At 44.2% G+C, this 20,375-nt stretch overlaps 5 protein-coding genes across 6 annotated transcripts; 3 read left to right on the top strand and 2 right to left on the bottom strand.

Moving 5' to 3' along the window:
- Positions 1-7,211: 7,211 nt before the first annotated feature.
- On the bottom strand, positions 7,212-7,805 carry LOC128268324 (peritrophin-44-like). The gene has a single exon (XM_053005382.1). The coding sequence runs from the start codon at positions 7,803-7,805 to the stop codon at positions 7,212-7,214; it is 594 nt and encodes a 197-aa protein (XP_052861342.1).
- Positions 7,806-12,424: 4,619 nt separating this feature from the next.
- On the top strand, positions 12,425-12,920 carry LOC128277938 (ATP synthase membrane subunit K, mitochondrial-like). The gene is made up of 3 exons (XM_053016546.1): positions 12,425-12,519; positions 12,599-12,680; positions 12,758-12,920. Exons 2-3 carry the CDS (start codon positions 12,600-12,602, stop codon positions 12,827-12,829), a joined length of 153 nt encoding a protein of 50 aa, XP_052872506.1. The 5' UTR covers positions 12,425-12,519; position 12,599; the 3' UTR covers positions 12,830-12,920.
- Positions 12,921-12,947: 27 nt separating this feature from the next.
- LOC128277937 (high mobility group protein 20A) lies at positions 12,948-14,084 on the bottom strand. The gene is made up of 2 exons (XM_053016544.1): positions 13,832-14,084; positions 12,948-13,764 (listed from the first exon to the last, which is right to left on the bottom strand). The coding sequence occupies exons 1-2, from the start codon at positions 14,073-14,075 to the stop codon at positions 13,031-13,033; spliced, it is 978 nt and encodes a 325-aa protein (XP_052872504.1). The 5' UTR covers positions 14,076-14,084; the 3' UTR covers positions 12,948-13,030.
- A 374-nt stretch (positions 14,085-14,458) lies between these two features.
- On the top strand, positions 14,459-18,039 carry LOC128269460 (stAR-related lipid transfer protein 7, mitochondrial-like). 2 transcript variants are annotated; one of them, XM_053006928.1, is made up of 6 exons: positions 14,459-15,029; positions 15,312-15,651; positions 15,716-15,882; positions 15,945-16,416; positions 16,702-16,798; positions 17,221-17,360. In XM_053006928.1, the coding sequence occupies exons 1-5, from the start codon at positions 14,802-14,804 to the stop codon at positions 16,752-16,754; spliced, it is 1,260 nt and encodes a 419-aa protein (XP_052862888.1). In that variant the 5' UTR covers positions 14,459-14,801; the 3' UTR covers positions 16,755-16,798; positions 17,221-17,360. The 2 variants fall into 2 exon arrangements, with proteins under 2 accessions (XP_052862888.1, XP_052862886.1); XM_053006926.1 differs by lacking the exon at positions 16,702-16,798 and having other exon boundaries at positions 14,462-15,029; positions 17,221-18,039.
- A 545-nt stretch (positions 18,040-18,584) lies between these two features.
- Positions 18,585-19,895, top strand: LOC128267715 (NF-kappa-B-repressing factor-like). Its single transcript, XM_053004606.1, has 3 exons — positions 18,585-19,178; positions 19,241-19,629; positions 19,706-19,895. Exons 1-3 carry the CDS (start codon positions 18,585-18,587, stop codon positions 19,890-19,892), a joined length of 1,170 nt encoding a protein of 389 aa, XP_052860566.1. The 3' UTR covers positions 19,893-19,895.
- The last annotated feature ends 480 nt before the right edge of the window (positions 19,896-20,375 follow it).

Below are 20,375 nucleotides of genomic sequence, written 5' to 3'. Positions count from 1 at the left end.
CGTGGCCGATATTAGTAGTGAATGAACCCTTCGGATGGTGGTTGCCTAGCATTTTTGATGTGCAAATTAATTCTACACCGACTTGCGGTCAACACCAAGAACTGCGGCTTGCGGTCAATCGTGGACAAATAACAGTGCAACGCGGAGGAAGGCTATGCTAAGTGGCTGTTTAGTTGCATATATGCATCCTTATAATTGGATTGCGTAACGGTTGCGTTTTGCTTAAATTGTATCGGTACGGACGGAAACAATGTCTTCAAACCTACAGGACAGCCCACCAATCGGTGATCTTATTAGTCTGCAAATACTCTGCGGTAGGCCTTGACAGACAGACCAGACCATTCGTTTAAGGTTCGTTTAAGGCTCATAAAGTGGGTACGCAAGCAACACCGTAGTATCTGGTAGCACTGTCGTAGCTGGTCGCGTCTACTTCTTGTCTAGCATCTAGGAGGCTTCTCTTTTTTCTGTGCACGAAAGTTCTAAAATTTGTTCCTTTTTCCACCGAACTGTAACATGATTATATCTTCCAGGGATGACCCCTGATCGGGAGTGAACCAATTGTAAGTAGCAGACATAAGCACGTCTTTTTTTAATTGTACGTTTAATTTACCTAAACCACTTACTAGCATCACTAACCACTGACACTAACCAGCAGTCTCAACGTAAACCGTGTAAGCACATAACATGGCGCATTTCTTCCGATATTTCACTCATGTTCAAATGAATATAACTATACAATATAACCAAAAACAACTAATAAGCACTCAATACACGCACTATTTTTAGTAAAATTGTAGCCCAAAACGTCACCCTTCAAACAACCTTCGGTGCGATACAATCAGATCTGCGTTGCCTATGTATCAGGCATCTGTTTGTCTAGTAGCCGAAACCGCTGTTACGACCCAGTATTTTCTACGCACTAGCACGTGTTCACTTCACCTTTGGCCATTTTTCGTCACTCTATAAGTTAAGACCGTGATTTGTGAGGAAGAGAGTGTGAATCCAAAGGGTACACTACTATCAGTGTGTGGCTCCTCACAATTGTCAGTTCAGAAGTTCGAGTGCTTCCAATCGTCAGCATACTGCGACGATGGCTCTCCTACATTGATACATTAAAAACCCGTGTGTACTTGTTGACTTGCGAGGGACACCTCCGGTTGCGGAACGATGTACAATGTCTACCTCAATCCGCTTCCAATTGGGTGCACTGCTTGCGCAGTATCATAATACAAAACCGCGCCACGCGGAACTTTATGGGGTGTGATAAACTTACTTCACTGCGCTTTACGGCGGCGTCGTTGTGTCATTGCAGTTGCTTTTATAAACTAAACCCCCCTCCGTCCCGGGGGTTAGTTTTGTTGAACTACGTTACCCATTTTCACTTCATTTCACACATCCTGCAGTTCAATGGTTTAATTAACAGTTTCTTCGTATTCTCGTTCGGCAGTAGCACCACGCGGGTGATGCGGCAATCAATCATAGTACACAGTACGAGCACAGTTGGAGTCTTCCACAATGACTATAATATGGTTCGCTAATGGCTCGGGTCTGGTTCGGGTCCAGTCTTCAATCTGAATGGTTCCCTCCCGGGATCGGGTTTCGATCTATTATGGTTTTGTAACCCACAAGTAGTTTAGTACATTAATGCACCGGCACTACCCGTTGATCATCCAAACAATGAACCTACGAAAAACAGTTCAAACATTATTGGTGTCGTTATCTTGGCTAATTATTCATTGTCGAATATGTTTCTACATTGTTTGAAATTTCAGCCCTTTTTGGCTGTCCCGGATGGTGCGCATGTTCGTTCCCGCTACATGCCTATCTACCTCTAGGCGTCGATGTAATGTAAACTAAGCGTATAAATCAATCCCGGTCGGAAGTGAATATTTTATGCCACGGATAAGGGTTTTGTCGCGATATTGTAACGTACCATGTACCGCCTACATTTGCCAGCAGTCAACACGGCTAAGCAACGTTACAATGCACTGTTTAATGTATCGGATTCCCTCATGTGTTAGCAACGCACTCCTCTCTTCTAACACGGAGAGATGTTTAAAAGTTCAAAATACATTCCGAAAAGCATGTTCCAGTTGATGAAAGTTAAAGATTCCTTTCCCGTGAGCAAACTATTAGGTTTGGAGCGCTTTTTACGAGACTAGCTCCAAAATTGCATACTATAAAAGCTCCGTATACTACAAACCAACACGTTTCGCATATATTACACATCCTTGCTCTCGGTAGGATTAAGCATTAAAGCTTTCGGAAAACCACACAATATGCCTCTCATCTGCGACCGAAGTCCGGCCGACTGCCCGCATCTACAGTTCATTTATCAAAGTTTATCTCGTTCATGTTTTCCCATTTTCAAGCCGTATCGTCGCAATCTCGCTTACGGCGGCATATCGGTTAAGCTACCGCCTGAACATCCCGCAGCGCCCCAGCCCAGCGGACCAAGATATTCGGCTCTTCGGAGGGATTGTAGAATTTATTTGTACGATATTTGACTTGAAGCACCGTGCTGTGCGGCTGGGCATCATTCCAAATTTTACGGTTCCGAACTTTCGCCACTACCAAATCTGGGGATCCCTCGAAAGGGACCCACACAAGTTAATACTTCATTATTACGACACCACAGCCATCCCGAAACAGGTCCTGATGTCGCTGTGATGAATTGCATAGCCATACATTATCTTGTCCCTTTCTCGCCAGGGTCGTCCGCCCTGGCGTCCGAACTAATCGAAGTTTGCAGACTTCGTGCTTGTGCTGTTGTGGCCTCATGGCCAGGGGCTGGTAGATTGTTCCCAGAGAACATGTCGAACGCCGGCACCATTCAAACGCTTTGCATGATGGCCCGAAAACGCTAAGCCTGGCTGGATCTACTTGGGTCGGAAAGCCTTTGGATGATAGCGGTTTACCAACGGTGATAGTAGTCACAGCCGACTACAGCCCGGAAAATTGGCAAATCTATGTGTCTGCTCATCACTTGCCCATGTCCACCTATCCGTTCCGACTCTGCAGACACGCATTCATTTAATTCGGTCCTGAATGAACGGTAAGCAAAACCATCATCCATTACTCTCACTGTAAGCGGTGGTGTCGGAAAACACCGAATTCAAATTCCGGAAATGTCCCACTGAGCCACAGAGCCCATGATTAGTGGGCTAATGGGAACATCAATGAATGTTATGATGAAAACAGTGCCCGGAGAGTTTTCGTTCCCGTTTCCGGGGTCGCTTTGAAACATCGCTGACAAGTTTTGATTCCATCAACCAGCATAAAAGTTTCGCAGATCAAACGATCATCTCGACGTTATCATTCAACAGATGCTGTTTACTGAGTAGATGGACATAAAATACATTCTGTTAAAATAACTTGGCCGATACCGGTTTTAAAGGTACCAGCTTTTTCATTTATCAGGCATAGTATTTCGGCATCAAGCATGTGTTCTACATACATTTTGTGGCCCAACTTAGCAAATAATCTTAGTGCGGAAGTGCTTGCTTGCCCATTATGCTTTTTTGGGAAGTTAACGCTCTCCTTAAAAAAAATCTAACAAAAAATCCCTGGCGGTCCCAACATCCTACCACTCGTCATGCTTTATGAAAGCACGAACCTGTTGCGCTGGTAATAGCTAACACTCTTCAAATGAATCACTGGTTCAAACAAAACGTACACTACTCGGTGCCATCCTAGTACCTCTTTCGGCGACACTACGATACGATATCGCTTTTCTATTGATCTTTCGATATTTGTGTCCACCCCCAGAGGGGAGTTCGTTTTTCGGTGTACCTCGGGGAAATCCCACTCGGCCGTTGAGCGATGGGACGACGTGATTGCCGAGCATTGGGATGATCGAACCCCAACCTAGCTTGCGGTTATTTATATGGTTTAGATCAAACGGTTTTCTGGCACAGCAAACGCCGACCCGATCTCTGTTCGCAGAGAAAACAAAATCGCATTTTTAACCCCAGCCAGCTTACGTGGCCAGGCAACGCAACGACCACCCCAATGTGACCCTTTAGAGCTTTATGGGTTTATTACATTTTGCGCCCGCGCTCATGCCTGACTTGCTCCACTTGTTTATTCTGCGGAGTAACACTATCACCCGGCCAGCGAAGGGTTAACGTCTGCCGAGCACCCGTCGGTCGAATATTGCCCAATAAACTAAAGCGAATCTACGAGCTGCAATGTTTTTCGCACCATACGTACGGATTCGACCACTGCAAAGATGCAGAAAATTGTACTGTTTCGAGGGTTTCTCAAAAATTCTCCGAAAAATCACCGTGAAACGGGCACTGGAAAAACAGGAAGGAGAAGCACAAAATAAAATCGAGAAAATCAAGTTTCGTGAAGTCGTAAAACAAACTGGCGAACGGTACCGTGATCCCGCTGGACCTGGGCCACGGATCATCTATTATTTGATTTTCCGACCGTCGGTTAGTCGGATTTACAAAAGCTGCAAAGAACGAATCTTTTTGCCGGCTCGTCAATGTGGCCCTTCTGTCTATTCGTACCTTAGAGATCAATCTTTTGTTGGAATCTTCTTTGACTCTTGGGTCAAATTTCATGCCATTTGTTGCTGCGTGCTGTCTAGTGGTTACCTGAATGCTCTGTCGTATTCTGGATCAACTGAAATAATCCGAATTTAGGCAAGCCGGTTCTTGCCAGGAATAATTTTTTTTAAATGGTGGTTTGACTTCTCGGCCACATAACTTCCTTGGCCAGGCTGACCGACCTAGTGTGAAACCATTGTATGAACCGTACTATTCATATTTACTTGGAACCCTCCGGCCCATTGGGAAAAGGATATTTCGCCCGACATTCTCTGAGGATTGTAAGGCTTATGAGTAAAAAAACTAAGGTGGACCTGTAGGCTTGTACAGAAAATATAAGTAAAATAAACTTTTTTTCACTCTTTACACGAACAATTGTTTTATATTGTTTTTTTATAATTGCGAATAAATAAATTGATTCCGAGTGAAAGCAGAATGAAACCAAAAATGTGAATTGCGATAGAGAAATTGGTAACGGTAAAGTAAAACATGCTTGAATAAAAATCAAACAAGAATAAAAAAAAAAAAACATGCATATCATATTTTGAACAAGTTGAAAAGGATACACACCTGAAGAACATCTTTACTATGTCCTATGCCCGGACTTTAACATTCCAAAAGGTGGCATCGCATCGCACTTTAAATACCCAACCAGCATGATTGTTCTACGCGAGTAATATTCGTGGCCGTAGCATGCTCCTTACAACATGCTCCCGCCCCTGTTCCGGTGCTTTTAACGTGCCACCGCCGATATCGCGTTGTTAAATCCACCCTAATGACAGATCATTTCTTGGCTCGTCGAAGACGCTTGCTTGATGATGCTGTTACAGCAGCAAAACACTACAAGATGGCGTGAGACAAGAGCTACACAAAAGATGCAAACAAGATGTCAAAAGATGAACGGAAGAACGTCAGGAGCCGAAAAGTTGGGCACCGGTAGCAACAGCAGGGATGGCAAAAGAATTTGAAATTAAAAATAAACATCGCATAGCAAAAAAAGTGATACTGGTAAAAAAACGGACACATTATTGTTTGTTTGATTGATCGATGGGCACGCCGTGTTTTTCCACCAAGTGAATAATGTAAAATGCACCACCAATGAGGTATGATTGACGGAAGTAGTGACCCGTAAGTGGTCCGGAAACAGACCTGTCACTGTTTGGGTAGGATTTGTAACATGATTTTTTGGGCATAGGTTATTTTATACAATAAATAATGTTTCTGGAATCTAATATCTTTTAAATAATGCGGTAATAATTCGCGTAAATACTCTAAGTAAATCGGCCAATATTGTGATACTTAACCGACAACACGAACGACGATTTAAATCAACCGTGTGACATGTACGATTTGCGTTGAAAAATAAGCTCAAAAATTGTAACGAGCCCGCCATTCACATCGGTCCTAATGGTTGCAATTCTTACGCTTCCTAGGATGTTACAGTACCATATTTATTCACGAGAAACGGATTATCGCACACGGATTACGCGATCAGAGATTACGGATCAGCCGAGAACCGCGGTCCAGCACCGTTTAACCATCGGACGGTACTAACTCTTGAAAGATTCGTAAACGTAATCGCGAACACAGTTTTCCCCTATCCGAAAGCTGGGTCCACCAGTGCGCAAACTCACCTCACAGCCTCACCGAGAAGTGTTTGTTTTTATTGTGCCGTACATGCCGTCGCTTCTATTCTCCAGCCCCACCGTTTTGCCAGTTGTACCGGCCAGAAAATGCAAACGAAGGATTAATGCATCGTGCGGCGGTAGTCATTGTGCACTTCACGACTGCATTCCGGGCGGACTGACATACCTGTGGGGGCCACCGATCGCGCGTGGGCCCTCGTGTTCGCTGTCGCGTCCCATTATGTGTCACCTTGCCTCCCTGCGGGTCTAGAACTCTAAGAATATGCTGCCAACAATGCTTCTCCGGGCGTGAATAACGCACCAACAGCTAACCAAAATAATAACGGCTTCGTGTGGCAGGGAAAATGAATAGCTTCGCCGACTTGAAGGGGCCGGTTGAAGTATTGGCGACATTGTGCATCCGACGAATGCTGCTTTGATTTGATGGTTGTCAAGCGTGTGACGGAAGCTCTTCGACGACGCTGGGGACGCGGGTTACTACGCGGCTTCGGAAGTAGCTTTTCCCTGGTGTAGTTGGTGTGCGAAGCTCGTGTCACAAGACGAGATTCATGTAGAGGACGGCCGAGAAATTATTTTCGCAAAGAAGCACAATAAAAGCGACAATCAATCGGTCCCGAACCCGAACACTACTACGAACATTAAGTTTCGAAACCATCGTACCCATTGGAATGAGATTTGTCCTACATTTTGCATCTCGCCCATTATTCTTCGTTCCTTTAACAAAGTTCCACTGCTGATGCTGATGCATTGCTCCTTTTTCCAGGTGACTAGCGGAAAGAGTTTGATTTGTATACCATTAAAGATTTATTTGTCTATTTTTTTTTCATTTTCATCGTTGGGTGTTGGATCCGAGGATGCTCTTTACTACGGAATAATAGTTATTCAATTCTTTAATCAGCTACTAATTTTAAAACTACTTGCCCAGATACGAATTCGATGCTGCTTATGGGATATTTATTCGTGTTCAGCCGATTGATTGCTCACTCCGAGGGGATTGACAACGAACAGATTAGAGTTTGCAGGACACTTTCTGCGCCAAGTCGCACCGCTCTTTGGCAGCGTCCCAATATAGTCCGGGGGCGCAGTACTTCCGGATGGCTGTGCCCGACTGGCAGATGAAGTACTCCTCGCAGCTCTCCACACCGGGCAGATAGACGATTTTGCCTGGGTTGCTTTGCGTGGGGCAGCGCACCGTTTTACAGGTGACCCGCTTGGCCGGATTGCACGCCCGCTGCTGGGAGTCGAACTGGAAGCCCTCGGCGCACTGCCCAACGGTGGAGTATCCTTCGGAACACATGATGAATTGGCTGCAGTTCTGGGGATGGATCGCCACCTGCATACCGGTTTGCTGCTGGCAGATGTGGCAGCTAACCTTGTCCGCGAAGTCGCACATTTGCGCCAACTCGTTGAAATAGTACCCTCCCGGGCACAGGTTGTGCGTTGGAGTTCCATTCTGGCAGTAGTAATACCCCTTGCAGTTGGTTTTGTCGCGCACGAAGTATCCAGTCGGAACGCCCTTGCAGGCGTCGTTGGCTACCGACGAACCGATGAACGCTATAGCAACCAACGCCAGAAGGCCGAGAATGCGTGTCGATTGCTTCATGCTGAGACCGGCAAAGGAACTTGATCGAACCAAAAACCAAAGCTGTTCGCTGACGGTAGCTATCGTACGTTCTAGAGCGATGTGAACCAGCGTTCGGTTAGTGCCTGTCTTTTATTGCAATCATCGCAGATCGTCGAGTGCAAAATGTCCCAAAAATCTAATTTCAATCTGCGTTATCTGCGTGCCGCCAATAACAATTAAAAGGCGGCCCTAATCTTCATGACTGCTAATAACAGGGTTAATCTTATCACGCGCGCTTAGTGTCTTGCTAGTTGTGAGTGTCTCGGTATTGTTCATCGATGCGGAAGGATGTTGCCATATCGTAGCGCAAAGCCGGTTTCGGGTCAAACAATGAGTGTTTTCGGTTTTTCGTGGCGCAACGACCTGCTCGGACAGCCATGTATGACTCACAGACGCGTGCAACATTGGGCAGTAGGAATCATATGTGGGCAGTAGGAATAGAACCACCTGTTATCGAAGCAATTAGTAGGATTTCCGTGAAGTATAATACAGACATCAGCACATTGAGCTGTTTATTGGCATGCTTGTTATCGGCTGATGCTTCAATCGCATTGGCTGATGCGGGTTGATTGCTTTAATGGGTATGAATGAATTTCATGCAATATCGTTGAATGGAATATTAAACTGTAATTATTGTAATACTGGTCCAATCCAAAACTTTCTTTTTGGCGCGTATTCGTATGTAAAAATGTAGATTAATTAGATTCCTTTTAATAGACAAACCCAACCCACACACATTACTCCATCAGATGTTGTGCGTAGCATAAAAATTAAATATAAAACTAAAGTATACTTATGTATGATGCTGTTATTTTTTATATTTAGTTATGGTTTTTATAACCATTTACCGAAAAGGAAATAATTAATTACACAATCATTTGTGTATGTTTAAAGTTTTGTTATGGTTTTAACTACGTTTATTAAAATATCTTTTAACTTATACAAATAAAGATGAACTATAATGCAGCTGTTTGCGTGCCCGCTCCTTTATGGATATGCAGTACATCATGAAATAGTAGCCTCTTAATTAATTCTTGAAAGTGAATAGCAACCACATGTCATTCTTGACCTGCACGTTGCAACGTAATGCAATTTCTGCCGTAAAGTGTCTCTCTGTCTCGAAAGAGAACATGGCACATAATACCACATCGTTCGGTGACAGTAAGGTGCAGAACATCCCAGGGATCGTTTCTGGTATGATGTACTTCTTGTATCAATCAACTCCCTGCAGATACGAACCTTATTTGCCACGCGTGGAATTGCGGATATCGTGGACATACCGTCCTCTCATAGATTTCGCAAGCCTATTGAAAATTTACACACGTCCCAAAATGGCAAATACAGAGCCACTAGGTTGCGATGATGTTTAGCCTGAAAAGGGTGCTGTTTTGCACATGAGGTATTGTTTCAATTTTGGAATCGACTCCTGGTGACAGACATTGCTCGTCCCACAGAACAGAATGCTTACAGAAATCGCTGACTGCTCATTATTGTAGTGCCATAGGCAATTATTGGCGCTTGTTCCCATTTCGGACGACATCCCGCCGAATCGTCATTCTAGTCAACCACACCAAATTGGTTGTCTTCACTCCAACGGTCGGACGACATCCTTGGTTCATTTTATTTTGGATTAAAATATACATTCAAAATAATTAACGCATTACGAATTAAATTAGATAGCATCTGAAGCAAATAGCATCGTTACAGTGTAAATTGTTCCTATTTTTGTATTGTTTGAAGTATTTTCATTTTCCGAAATTGTTTAATCAGTCATTCAAATCCACACCACTAGCTGGACCACGCGTCTCCATCTACATATGTTTTTAAAAAGTGCTCACACGTGCTGTGCATTAAAGATTCTACTATCGTTTCTGTGGCCATCTCCCGTCACGATTGTCGGGATGGCGGAAGATAATGATAGCAAAACTTCCCATATTCTTCATCCGAAACCAGCCCCGGATGTCGTCTATTGAACGCTACTGGTGAACCCGTTCGCCTGATAGGTAAATAAGGTGAGTCAGAGTGTGTCTCCGTTGCAATGTTTCGAAGAGCCCCAAGAGCCCGTTGACTCCTGAGCGTACCACTTTCTAGTCATTTGCAATAATGAACGCCCGGAGCAGTAGCTAGGATCTATGGAAGGACAAGTTGAATGTAATTTCAATAATTGAATAATCCTAACAAAACTTTCTGGTCTTGCCATCGTGAGACTGGTGAGACTGCCATAGTCTTCTGGCACTCTGGCGCCAACGCGATCTAACCTGGCAGGTAACCAGATGGAACCTTAATTGTTCTACAACTGCCCGGAAACAGCGCTGCCCACGACCCCTCCGTTCGGAGAAACGTACAGGATGTCATGCCCGACGATGCTACAACCCGGAATAATCAATCTGGCGCAGGGATTGAATTTTATTGTCTCATTACTATGCATTCCGCACGTACCCAACGAGGAGCGACAAGATTCGAGTTGGCAAAGAGAAGGTAGTGCTTGGTGCATACTTTAAAGGGCAATCCATTCAAAGGGTTCGCATATCAATAAACGGTTTGTGAGTGGTGTGTTTGCTTCTTTGTTCGTTTGGGGCATTCTTCAGTCAGTTTTCTTGGCATTTTAGAAGTGCTTGCGATTGAGTAGTACGTCAAAGATGTATTAATGTGCAAAAACGGATGTTTGAATAATGTTACCAGGGGTGTGCGTTGAGATTGGGACTGTTAAAAAGATGGCTGTACCTGTCGATTGGGGCTTCCCAGTTTAGCGGTTCATTCATCATTACCTTGTTTTGACATCCGGTAAATGATTTCAGGTCGAAAAAAAAAATATTTCGGTTTGCAACCCATCTTTGAAAGGGTTAGACCATGACAACTTTTGTACCTGGAAATGACGTATGGCGGGGATTACTATTTTTCTGCTCCTCTTGAAGAAAACTGCTTCGGAATCGCACCAAATGCTTGTCGGGACTTGTGTTTGGAAGATCGTAGTGCTTTGAGTGGTTTCAAAAATTTCAAAATTGCGATTTTGACTTAGCAAAAAAAAGCATCGAAGGACTCAAAAAAACGGACTTACTGATGGGACAGAAAGGTGTGGTGTTTCACAAGCTTCTAAAACCTGATGCAAACGTTAATTCCTATCGCTACTGATAACAAATGCCCTATTTGAATCATGTAATGATCGAAAAACAACCAAAAAGCCAATTTGTTATCAACCATGGAGGCGCCTAGTAGGCCGTGGAATCTAGCACCAGGCGCCCCAAAAAACAAAACTGTTTGAGTATACTATCAAATCACTTGGATGGTAGTTGCTATGCTTCTCCGCGTTATTCACCAGACTTGGTTCTTTCCGAATATCATTCATTTTCATCGTGGGACACGTATTGGCTGAGCAGCCCTTTGTTTTTTTACGAGGAAGTCTAAATGGGATGACCAATTAGTTTACTTAAAAAGATGATGAATTCTTTCATCTGGGAATCCACGATTTAGCAGAGAGATAGGAGAAATGTATAGCTAGCGATTGCACATACTTTGAATAAAATAGAAAATCGCATTTAAATTTTATAAACATTTTTTGTGTGTTAAAAACAGTCCCAATCTCAACGCACACCCCTGGTACATGCTTTTACGTTGGTCTTTAAAAATGTGGCCCGGCTGAAGGAAGCAGATTTTACACACATACGTGTTATCGTGATCGGTTGCACATTGTAATGTCAATCCAACACAAGTTTCAATGGTCAACTTTTTTACGGGTCATATATGCAGACCGTTTATGTATCTCTGCAGCAAAGTCCGCCATTCCAGGCTGGTTCTCTGGCAGATTTTCAGCCACCGATGAACTATGCAACTGGGCTACAACGATTTCAATCGATTCCATTTTTGTTTTCCCTCTTTTCTTCAAAGGCTATAAGGGCCTGTAAAACAACCCGTATCCTAAAGCAAACGCACGGGCAGTTTTTGAAAGTTTTCCGGTGCACGTGTTTCCGGTTAGGTATGGCGACAAGTGTTCACAACAGATTATGACTATATTCGGTAAAAATGTAATCAAAACCATCCCGCTATGTATCGTTTTATTCACATCGTTTTTTCGTGATGTAACAAACACAAGCAAACCTTACACCGAATTCTTCGAAGCAGTTTCGAAGTCATTCTACAAACATTGGTAGAGTTTCTCAAGATCTTAATTATTAATGATAGACAACGGTCGAAAAAAGTTGCATTTCAAAAATGATCTTGTCGAGTTTTGAATGCAGAATAAAATTTTATGGTCGGTTGTATTGTCGAAAGTCTCGTTTTCAACCAATCAACTAATTAGGATGTCGTCGTTTTGTTTCAAAATTTTCGTGTTCATATTCAATTATTTTTATACGTATTCTGCTAATCTTCGCAGCAGATTAATTGTTTACTGAAATACGCAGAGCATTTAAGGCAAACAGACGCATTACGAAATTAAACACTTGTGGAAAAAGTCAAAACACCTATTTTCATATTCAATATTTTATTTTCTACGAACACGTTTGTTTCTGAAGAGTGGCTTCCACATTTAAAACCCTGAATTTGCCACACTAGACGCTGCGTCACGAACAGCTTGACTCGAACAAAATTACATAACCTTCTCTTCTGGTGCAATTTTGACATTTCACATCGGTCTCCTTGGCTATTCCAGCTGTGTGTCGGATAAAACACAAAGTAAACCCCAACAGATTAAAAAGTAAATTCCATAAGAAAACTGATGTGCTGTGTTGTGTGAAAACCGTTGACTAACTCGCATTTCTTTGCTGCATTCGCAGAATGGCCGGAGGTGGTGATGATAGCAAACTTACCGGACTCTCCCGCTACTTCAACGGCGAGACCATGAGAGGACGAGCCAATGTACGTCAGAACGGCGAATCAGCGTGCGAGTTGATAGCAAATTTTCTAATATTTCGTTCGATTATTCGCTCATACAGGTTGCGAAGGCCACCTATGCGTCGATCGGCCTTCTCATTTTGTACTTTACCCTCAAGCCAAGCAAGAAGTAATCGCAGACCGGGAAACGACATTTGTTTGCACTACCGAGCAAGTCTAAGCGTTCTGTAAGCATGGCAGTGAAAATACATTATGCAACCAGTACATGATGTTAAGTAAAATGATGGATAGTGTGTGTTTATTAGACGAAAATGTGTACCACTAAACCGAATCGTGTATTCTCTCGTATCCAGCGATTCATACTATTTGCCCTTTCAGTGGGCAAGGTTTTGCAGATCTAACTTTCGAATAATATCCTTCGCTTTGTTCAACGTGTGGCCCTGCGTGCTCGAGTCTGCCATTTGATGCAAGCTGCCCAAATACTGATCAATATTTTCTAAGGTGGCACCCGAACTTTCCTCACCCAGAGGCAGTCCCTGGAGCGCACTAGCGAGCGTTGCTCGCAGTTTTTGCAGGTAATTAACGAGTACCTTGTTACGGGCAGTAAGCGTGCCAGTCTCGCTTTCCAGCTTCTGAATACCGTTTTCCATGTTCTCCACATGCTTTTCAAGCACTGAGTTCTGCTGTTCGTAGTCGATGTTGGACTTACGCAACGTACGCAACTCAGAATCAATCAGTCGGTTGTGCTCGAGAAAGTCGTCCGTAAAGATGGGTATTTCGTAATCGCCACGACGGGCCACTTTCTGTTCTGCGTTTCCATTTACGTACGAAATCGCCGGTGTGACGGTCGCCGCCGGTACTTCCACTGCGATTTGTGGCGTCTCATTCGATTTCGCATGCCCTTTGAGAACGGCAGTCAGCTTGTACTCCGATATCTCCTTATAGTAACGCTCTTTGTCTGCTTCCGCTGCCTCCAAGTATGGTTTCTTCTTCTCTTCTGGCAACTTGGACCATTCTTCGGCCATCAGTTTCGTCAATTCCACATGTGATAGATTGGGGTTTTTCTGTCGCACCGCTTCCCTATGTTCGTTCATGTACCGGACGTATCCTTCGGTCAGAAAACCAACAACGCAATGAGTATGTAGAAGTTACAAGGTGAAAAGCAAAATACAGACCCGTCAATGGATGTTTCGGTGCATTTGCATCTTTCGGCGCCTTTCGTCGTTTTCTTTTTGTTGGAGTTTTTTTAGCTGATTGCTTAGTTTTGGGACCATCTTTGCCAGCAACGGTCGCGACGTTTTCCGGCGGATTTCCGTTGCTGCTCAATGCCTCGCTAGGAGTCGTTTCGAGTGGTTCAGACTTTGGTTCAGTAAGGGCGGGTTTACCAGCGTCAGTTTCTTCGGTCGTTTCCTTCTCCATCGATATCGATAAATGCTAAACGAACGAAGAGCAGGGTAAAATTATTTTGTTTATTTTATTTATTGTTTCAACAAACTTACCGACGCTAAGTTTGACGTTTGCCTTCAAACCCTTCCCACACTGTCTACAGGCGACAGTTGGGTTCTTCTAAATTCAAGTAGGCCTACGGTGTGGAAATAAATTTGCAATTGAACGATTATGCTTCAACATTTCAACCGGGCTTGGGACTGGAATTCAAACAATATCGAAAACTATTGTATTAGCAATGTTTGAAGAATTATTAAATTCCGAAGTTACCAAACTTTGAAAGTGCCTAATGATTGTTGATGCCAGCTGTAATCCACAACAAAAAAAACATTGACATGTGGGAGAACTGCCAAACTAGATCGAAGTGAAATTTGCATAACAAATCGCTAAATCTTTTGCATTGCGATGCACGCGCCGCATAAAGTGGGCAATAGGTACTGAAATTCAGAACTTCTTGCCGGGACCAGTTTTTTGGCCATTGCGGGATCCTTATCCCTCGCTCCGGTGTGTTGCAGCATGCCGTACGGTTTGTATTTGCGATGCGTGCAATGATCTTTTCCACCGTCAGTATGGTTCGCGTAATTACGCAGAGTCGATAATTGGGTGCATTCGTGCAACAAAAACAAGTGTTATCACGCGGATGCAGCTGGAACAAAAGCGAAAGTGATTAACTCCATCGAGTTTCGAGCTTCGTCAATCATGGCACTGAAGCTGGCGATGAACAGTTCCTTTACCTTTCGGAACTTAAACAAATACCTGCGGAAGAATGTGAAGGACAAATCCGCCTGCATACTGCGCCTGTGGGCCACGCAGTGCGAGTTCGTGTTCGCTCAGCAGCTGCGCCGAAGTCAGCAGATATTTACCCATTATGCCAAAATCTGGGAAGAAAGGGCACTGCGTGAACTCCTGCGACGCGTTCGCGGGCAGGTGAGTACCATCATCATCACGGGGGGAGGTTTACATAACACGGTCTGAAAGAGGGTTTGTTACATTGATTCGCTTTTGGCGACGAGGAACGATAACAGAGCTCTCGTTCCCCGCACACACTCGGCGCGTTAGGTGGCAGGTTGATTGTTGATGCGATTGGAGTGGCTCGTGGTGAATGTGTTTATTTTTAGAGGACGGCGAAAACAGATTCACTAATCAGTGCACAGAACAGTGAAGAGGAGCGCCACTTTCATCGTATCCTTACACATTTGCCCACGTTAGGTGCAGCGCCATGCGAAAGGATTTTTGCTCTCATCCGCCGCACTACTCACCTTCGATTGGGAGCGGGAAAGGATCGAGCTGGAATCGGTGCAGGAGCACATGGACGACTTTCAATTTCTTGAGCGACTGCAACAGGAAACCATCTACTGCCGGAAGTGCCGGAAGAGAAAACTGATCGACTCGCGGGTAGACGGCATTGCTTATTGTTGCTGCCCGAAGAATGTGACGGAAATGCTATCGGCGGAACAAAACGCATATACTACCTGGGAACCATACATTGAACAGAAGCGTATGATAACCTGGCGACAGGAAATCAAACCAGGATTATACGCGTATAAAGGTAGGTAGGGCCATGTAATGTAGATTGCTCTCACTGTTTGGCAATATTGCGATTCTATTTCCAGTGTACGTGGAGTATCCCGATGTTACGGCCGAAGACTTTCTTCATGTTCAGATCGATGTGGAGTATCGCAAAAAGTGGGACAACACAGCGGTGAACTTGGAAGTAGTGGATGAAGACACAACGAAAGGCTCGAACAGCCACATCATTTACTGGGAAGCTTTATGGCCGGTAAGCATACGGCGGCGTGTTAATTCACCGCGCGGTACTGTTACTGTTCCCATTCCCCGCAGAAACTGTTTGCCAATCGTGATTACGTCTACAATCGGCGCTATTTCGTCGATCGTAACCGGCGAGTCATAATGATCGTCAACAAAAGCGTCGACCACCCGAAGTGCCCTGCCAAACCTCATACACAGCGTGTACATGAATACTGGAGCTACATGGTCATCAAGCCGACAACCAGTTTCAATAAACCCGGCGTATCGTTCGTGTTGACGTACTTCGACAATCCTGGATTATCGATACCCAAGTACATTACGACCTGGGTGGCGAAAAAGCAGATGCCCGACTTTCTCCATCAGCTGCACCAAGCAACGGTGAACTATGCCAAGGCCAAAAGGCATAACGAGACGAGGATCATCGAGTTCTGGGATAAGCACAAGGATCCGGGGTTCGAGTATCCGCCGGACACGTTGCTAGGCTACAGTGTGGACGATTTTAGTGAAGCACAAAAGCAGGAAGAAGAATCTAGTCTACAGAAAGGTATGTCGCTATTGCCCCTATGATTACTCGTCCACTGGTGAAACAAATCGGGTGTCTAGTAATGATACTGATTCGACGCCACTTTACGTTCATCCTCTCATTAGTCTTTCTAACTACACTGGTTCACTTAACGAAGTTTCACCATCCTTTTTTACACACTTCATGGTAAACATGTGTTTCTCTTTTCTCCTGTCTGCTTACCGTATCGCGCCCACTGATGATGGCCCGGTTTTCATCGACCGTTGTTGTACGTATGGTTCCCACGGTTTGCCTGTAACACAAAAGTGGTTGAGAAAAAGCTAAAGTTTTGGCGTTACATTTTATTCAAAATTAAGTAGATACTTGGTCAGATCTCCGCCCAACGGAATATAGAGCAGATCGGGTAAGATAGTTAGATAAAATGCTATAACTTAACTAATAGCAGAGGAAAAGGGTGTTATTCTTAAAAATTTGGCCACGGAGCTAGTTTATGGAAAAGAAGAGCACGAGCAGTCAGCACCACTTTAAAACAAATAGTTCGACAAAATTCGATGCATCACTACGTTTGGTGGTGCAGTTTCCTAATATTTAAGATATTAGATTATTGCAAGTTGTTAGAGGAGATAGACTGACAGGACAGGGGTGTGTTAGTATGTAAATAATATGGTCAAATGAAAATCATTGCTAATATCCCATAATGCTTTAACACTTTGGCAACTCATTCGTAAAGTAGCAATCAGTCAGCAACAGTAGCTAACTAACCAGCAGCTTTAACCGCATACGGAACCTTATTAATCGTTGTTTCTCTATTACTTCCTGCCACAGTCAAAGCACTATTATCGGTTGAAACTGCAGCTACAGTGGAAACGGCAAAGTCGAAACGGTCAGTACAGCAAATCGCCGACCCAAGCAAACCAAGTGATGTTCCTGATGTCAATGATACTCCTGCCGCCGAAGAGTGTACGTCACCCAAAAAATCGACATGGTGGGGCTATCTCTATTCGTACATCTATTTCGTCTGACGGTGCAAAGAGTGAACTTATGAAACCGTGCAATAGCTCAATGGTGGAAATACACCGTCGTTTAAGTGGCCAGTTGTCACAATATAGATTAGTAGACCTAGGACGAGTCGGAGTTAATTCAGGCTAGCATGCTTATCGGTAGCGGCAATAGAAGCAAACCAAATGCACGACTAGTGAAAAAATAGGCCCCCAAGCAATTCAGGTAGAATTAAAAGCAAAAAGCTGTTGTTAGTGACCAAAAGTGAGAAAACTATTCATAAATCTACCGTTGCATAGGGAACTGCAGTTCTATTACGATTATAAAGTACCTCATGTTTGATTGCTAATACAAACATTTAAAAAGTCAAATATCAAAAAAACTACTCCTCGATATCCATGCAAGTTTCATTGTAGAAGGTTCTGTTCCAGTGTGTTGTTTTACAGTTCATGATAATTTACTTATCCCGACAATACTTTATATTTCTGTATGCCCGCGATGAGCACTGCTCGAATCGCGTACTTGTTGGTTTTGTTAGTTTTTTTTAACAGGTCTTTGAAACTTTTTGTTGATTGTAGCCACAATAAGCTGTACCGTTAAACAATCTTCAGCGTTCTATTAGTAATCGTACCTTAAGAAATGCAATTAAGCGAGTGACCTTTTATTACAATTTCCGAAATGAACTTTGAACAGGCATTCTGTGTGCCACAGGGGCTTTTCCTGCAAAGTAGCTCATGTTAACCTCTTATATCTTACAGGTCGGTGCATTGTAATGTCGGTATAGGTGCCGCAAAATCACAGCACACCATGCAGTTGTCCTTATTTGCGGGTTAGACTGTTTCAAAGAAATCATCCAGATGAGATTTCTCATTCCTCTAATACTTATTAATTTGATTTCATTGGATTTTATAATGCCATTTCAGAATTATATTCTTTTTAAAAGATAAATCACTGATAAGTAGTCAGGTTTTAATAAGCAAAATCCTTACGTAGAACCGTATTCATCATTTCAAATATCCATGGTCGCTGGTTTTACATCAGACATGCCTTCTTTGTTGTGTGTGTGTGTGTTAACGCACGTCATCACGTCGGAGCAAAGAACTGTCAAACGAGCCTACAATGTTAGTAAACACACGGCAAGCACGTGCATTTCATTTCAGGGATCGCAGTCGCCTACTGTGGAACACAGCATGGAGGGAATAAAGAAGAAATTACGGCTGGCGGCACCAAAAATCAAACAGAAAAAGGCACTAAATAAGTTGAAAGCAAAGGTAGACTCGTCGTTGGTTACGAAAACAAAGGGACCAGCAAAGCCGGCAGCCGTCAAACCGGATCGTAAGCAAAAGAAGGAACCCGGTACAAAAGATGCAACGCGCGGGCCGATCAGTTTCGTGTCTCCGGCGACGCCGGTTGATGATTCAAGTGATGAAATGGAAATCGACGATGACGAGCAGCAGGATCAGCAAGAGAAGACAACGAAACAGCTTCCGGTCCTCGAAGCCGTGCCCACCGATGTTCCCGATCCGAAGCTCCCGACACGGTTGATCAAGATGTTGCGTCCATTGATCGGTTACTTCTACAGTGGAGATCAGATATCTTTGAAACAGAGCTTTGAGCAGGCGGCACTGTTGCTGGAACCGGATTACGATGAGTCGACGAAGGTGTTCCGATTTCTGGTCAACACGAAGGAAGTGTGCCGTGCGGTCGGCGAGAAAAACGAAGCGCATTCGGAGGCCCGCGACAAGCTCATCCAGATTGTGCGCTACTATTGCTACAATCTGAAGGTTAGTAGTTTTGCTCCAAACAATGCTCATTATGATTAATTTTTTGTATGTTTCTTCCACAGAAAGTGAAACCATACCACACGCGTAGGAAAATCTTCTACACTCGGCCACCGAAGTCTGTGCAAGCGAAAGAAGCGGGCGCCAAGGGTAAGCAGCTGCAGGACGAAAACATCGGCTTTAAGATGTTACAGAAGCAGGGTTGGAGCGGTGGCGGTCTCGGTAGCGGAGAGAGTGGTATTACCGAACCGATCGCTGCGACGAAGCGCAAGGGCAAGCACGGTCTCGGTACGGAGAATGCCACCCAGGAGGCGACAGGCGAAGTGACCGCGAAGGAGAAAATCCCTCTTGAAGCATTCTACCTGGTGATACAGGAGTACGCGGGTGTGAATGCGTTGTACGATCTAGTGTTCAGCACACAGTTCGCCAAGGAGCAGGTTCGAAAGCTGCGAGAGTAAGTGAAGGCCCCGCCCCGCCGAAACAAATAATATCAAGCAACGGTTCCGCTAAACAAACGCTTTCCATTTCAGCTTTGCCCTTCGGAAGAAGCTTCTCACGCAGATGGTTGGCCACAAGAAAAAGAAGCTGGTAATTAGCAAACCGCTGACGATCAAGGAAATCAAGGTGGGCGTCATGAAGGGACATTCAGATTTGTGTGCAAAGTATGTCGTCATTCCACCCGCTGCGGGCATTCCTCCCGAGGATTTGGCGGTGTGAAAGAAGCAGATCAACCAAGAAACCATATAATAAAAGCCAACTTGCGATGTTTCCATTGCACGTCACATTTTGGTTTTAATATACGATACGGATGAAGACATGCTGCCGCTACATACTGTTAACTATAGCACTCTGGTAGTGACTCTAGCAAAGGGACGAACGATGTGTACAGTTTCATATCCACTACACAAAGTTTGGCGATCATGTCGTCCGTACGATATTGTTGTGTTTCGTTGAGTATAGTTTTGGATCTTGTAGCAAAAAAGTTTAATTCCAAAGGTACGTCGCTTTGCTCGTGGACGAACGTTGTCTTTTGTTCATGTAATGGTTGTCCCAGGACAACCAGGCCCAAGTTGCCTACTGAGGCAGACTTGAATTTAGCTATTGTGCCAGTCGCCGTCAAAAACCAACTATTTTCGATTTCGCCTGCGGAAGGTGCCGAAAAGCTACCGAAAATTGCGAGAACTCTGCCGGCTTAAAAAT

Source organism: Anopheles cruzii, chromosome 2 (genome assembly GCF_943734635.1).
Source record: "Anopheles cruzii chromosome 2, idAnoCruzAS_RS32_06, whole genome shotgun sequence".
Lineage (NCBI taxonomy): Eukaryota > Metazoa > Arthropoda > Insecta > Diptera > Culicidae > Anopheles > Anopheles cruzii.
The sequence above is the reverse complement of the archived record's forward strand: the minus strand, read 5'-3'. Positions and strand labels throughout refer to the sequence as shown.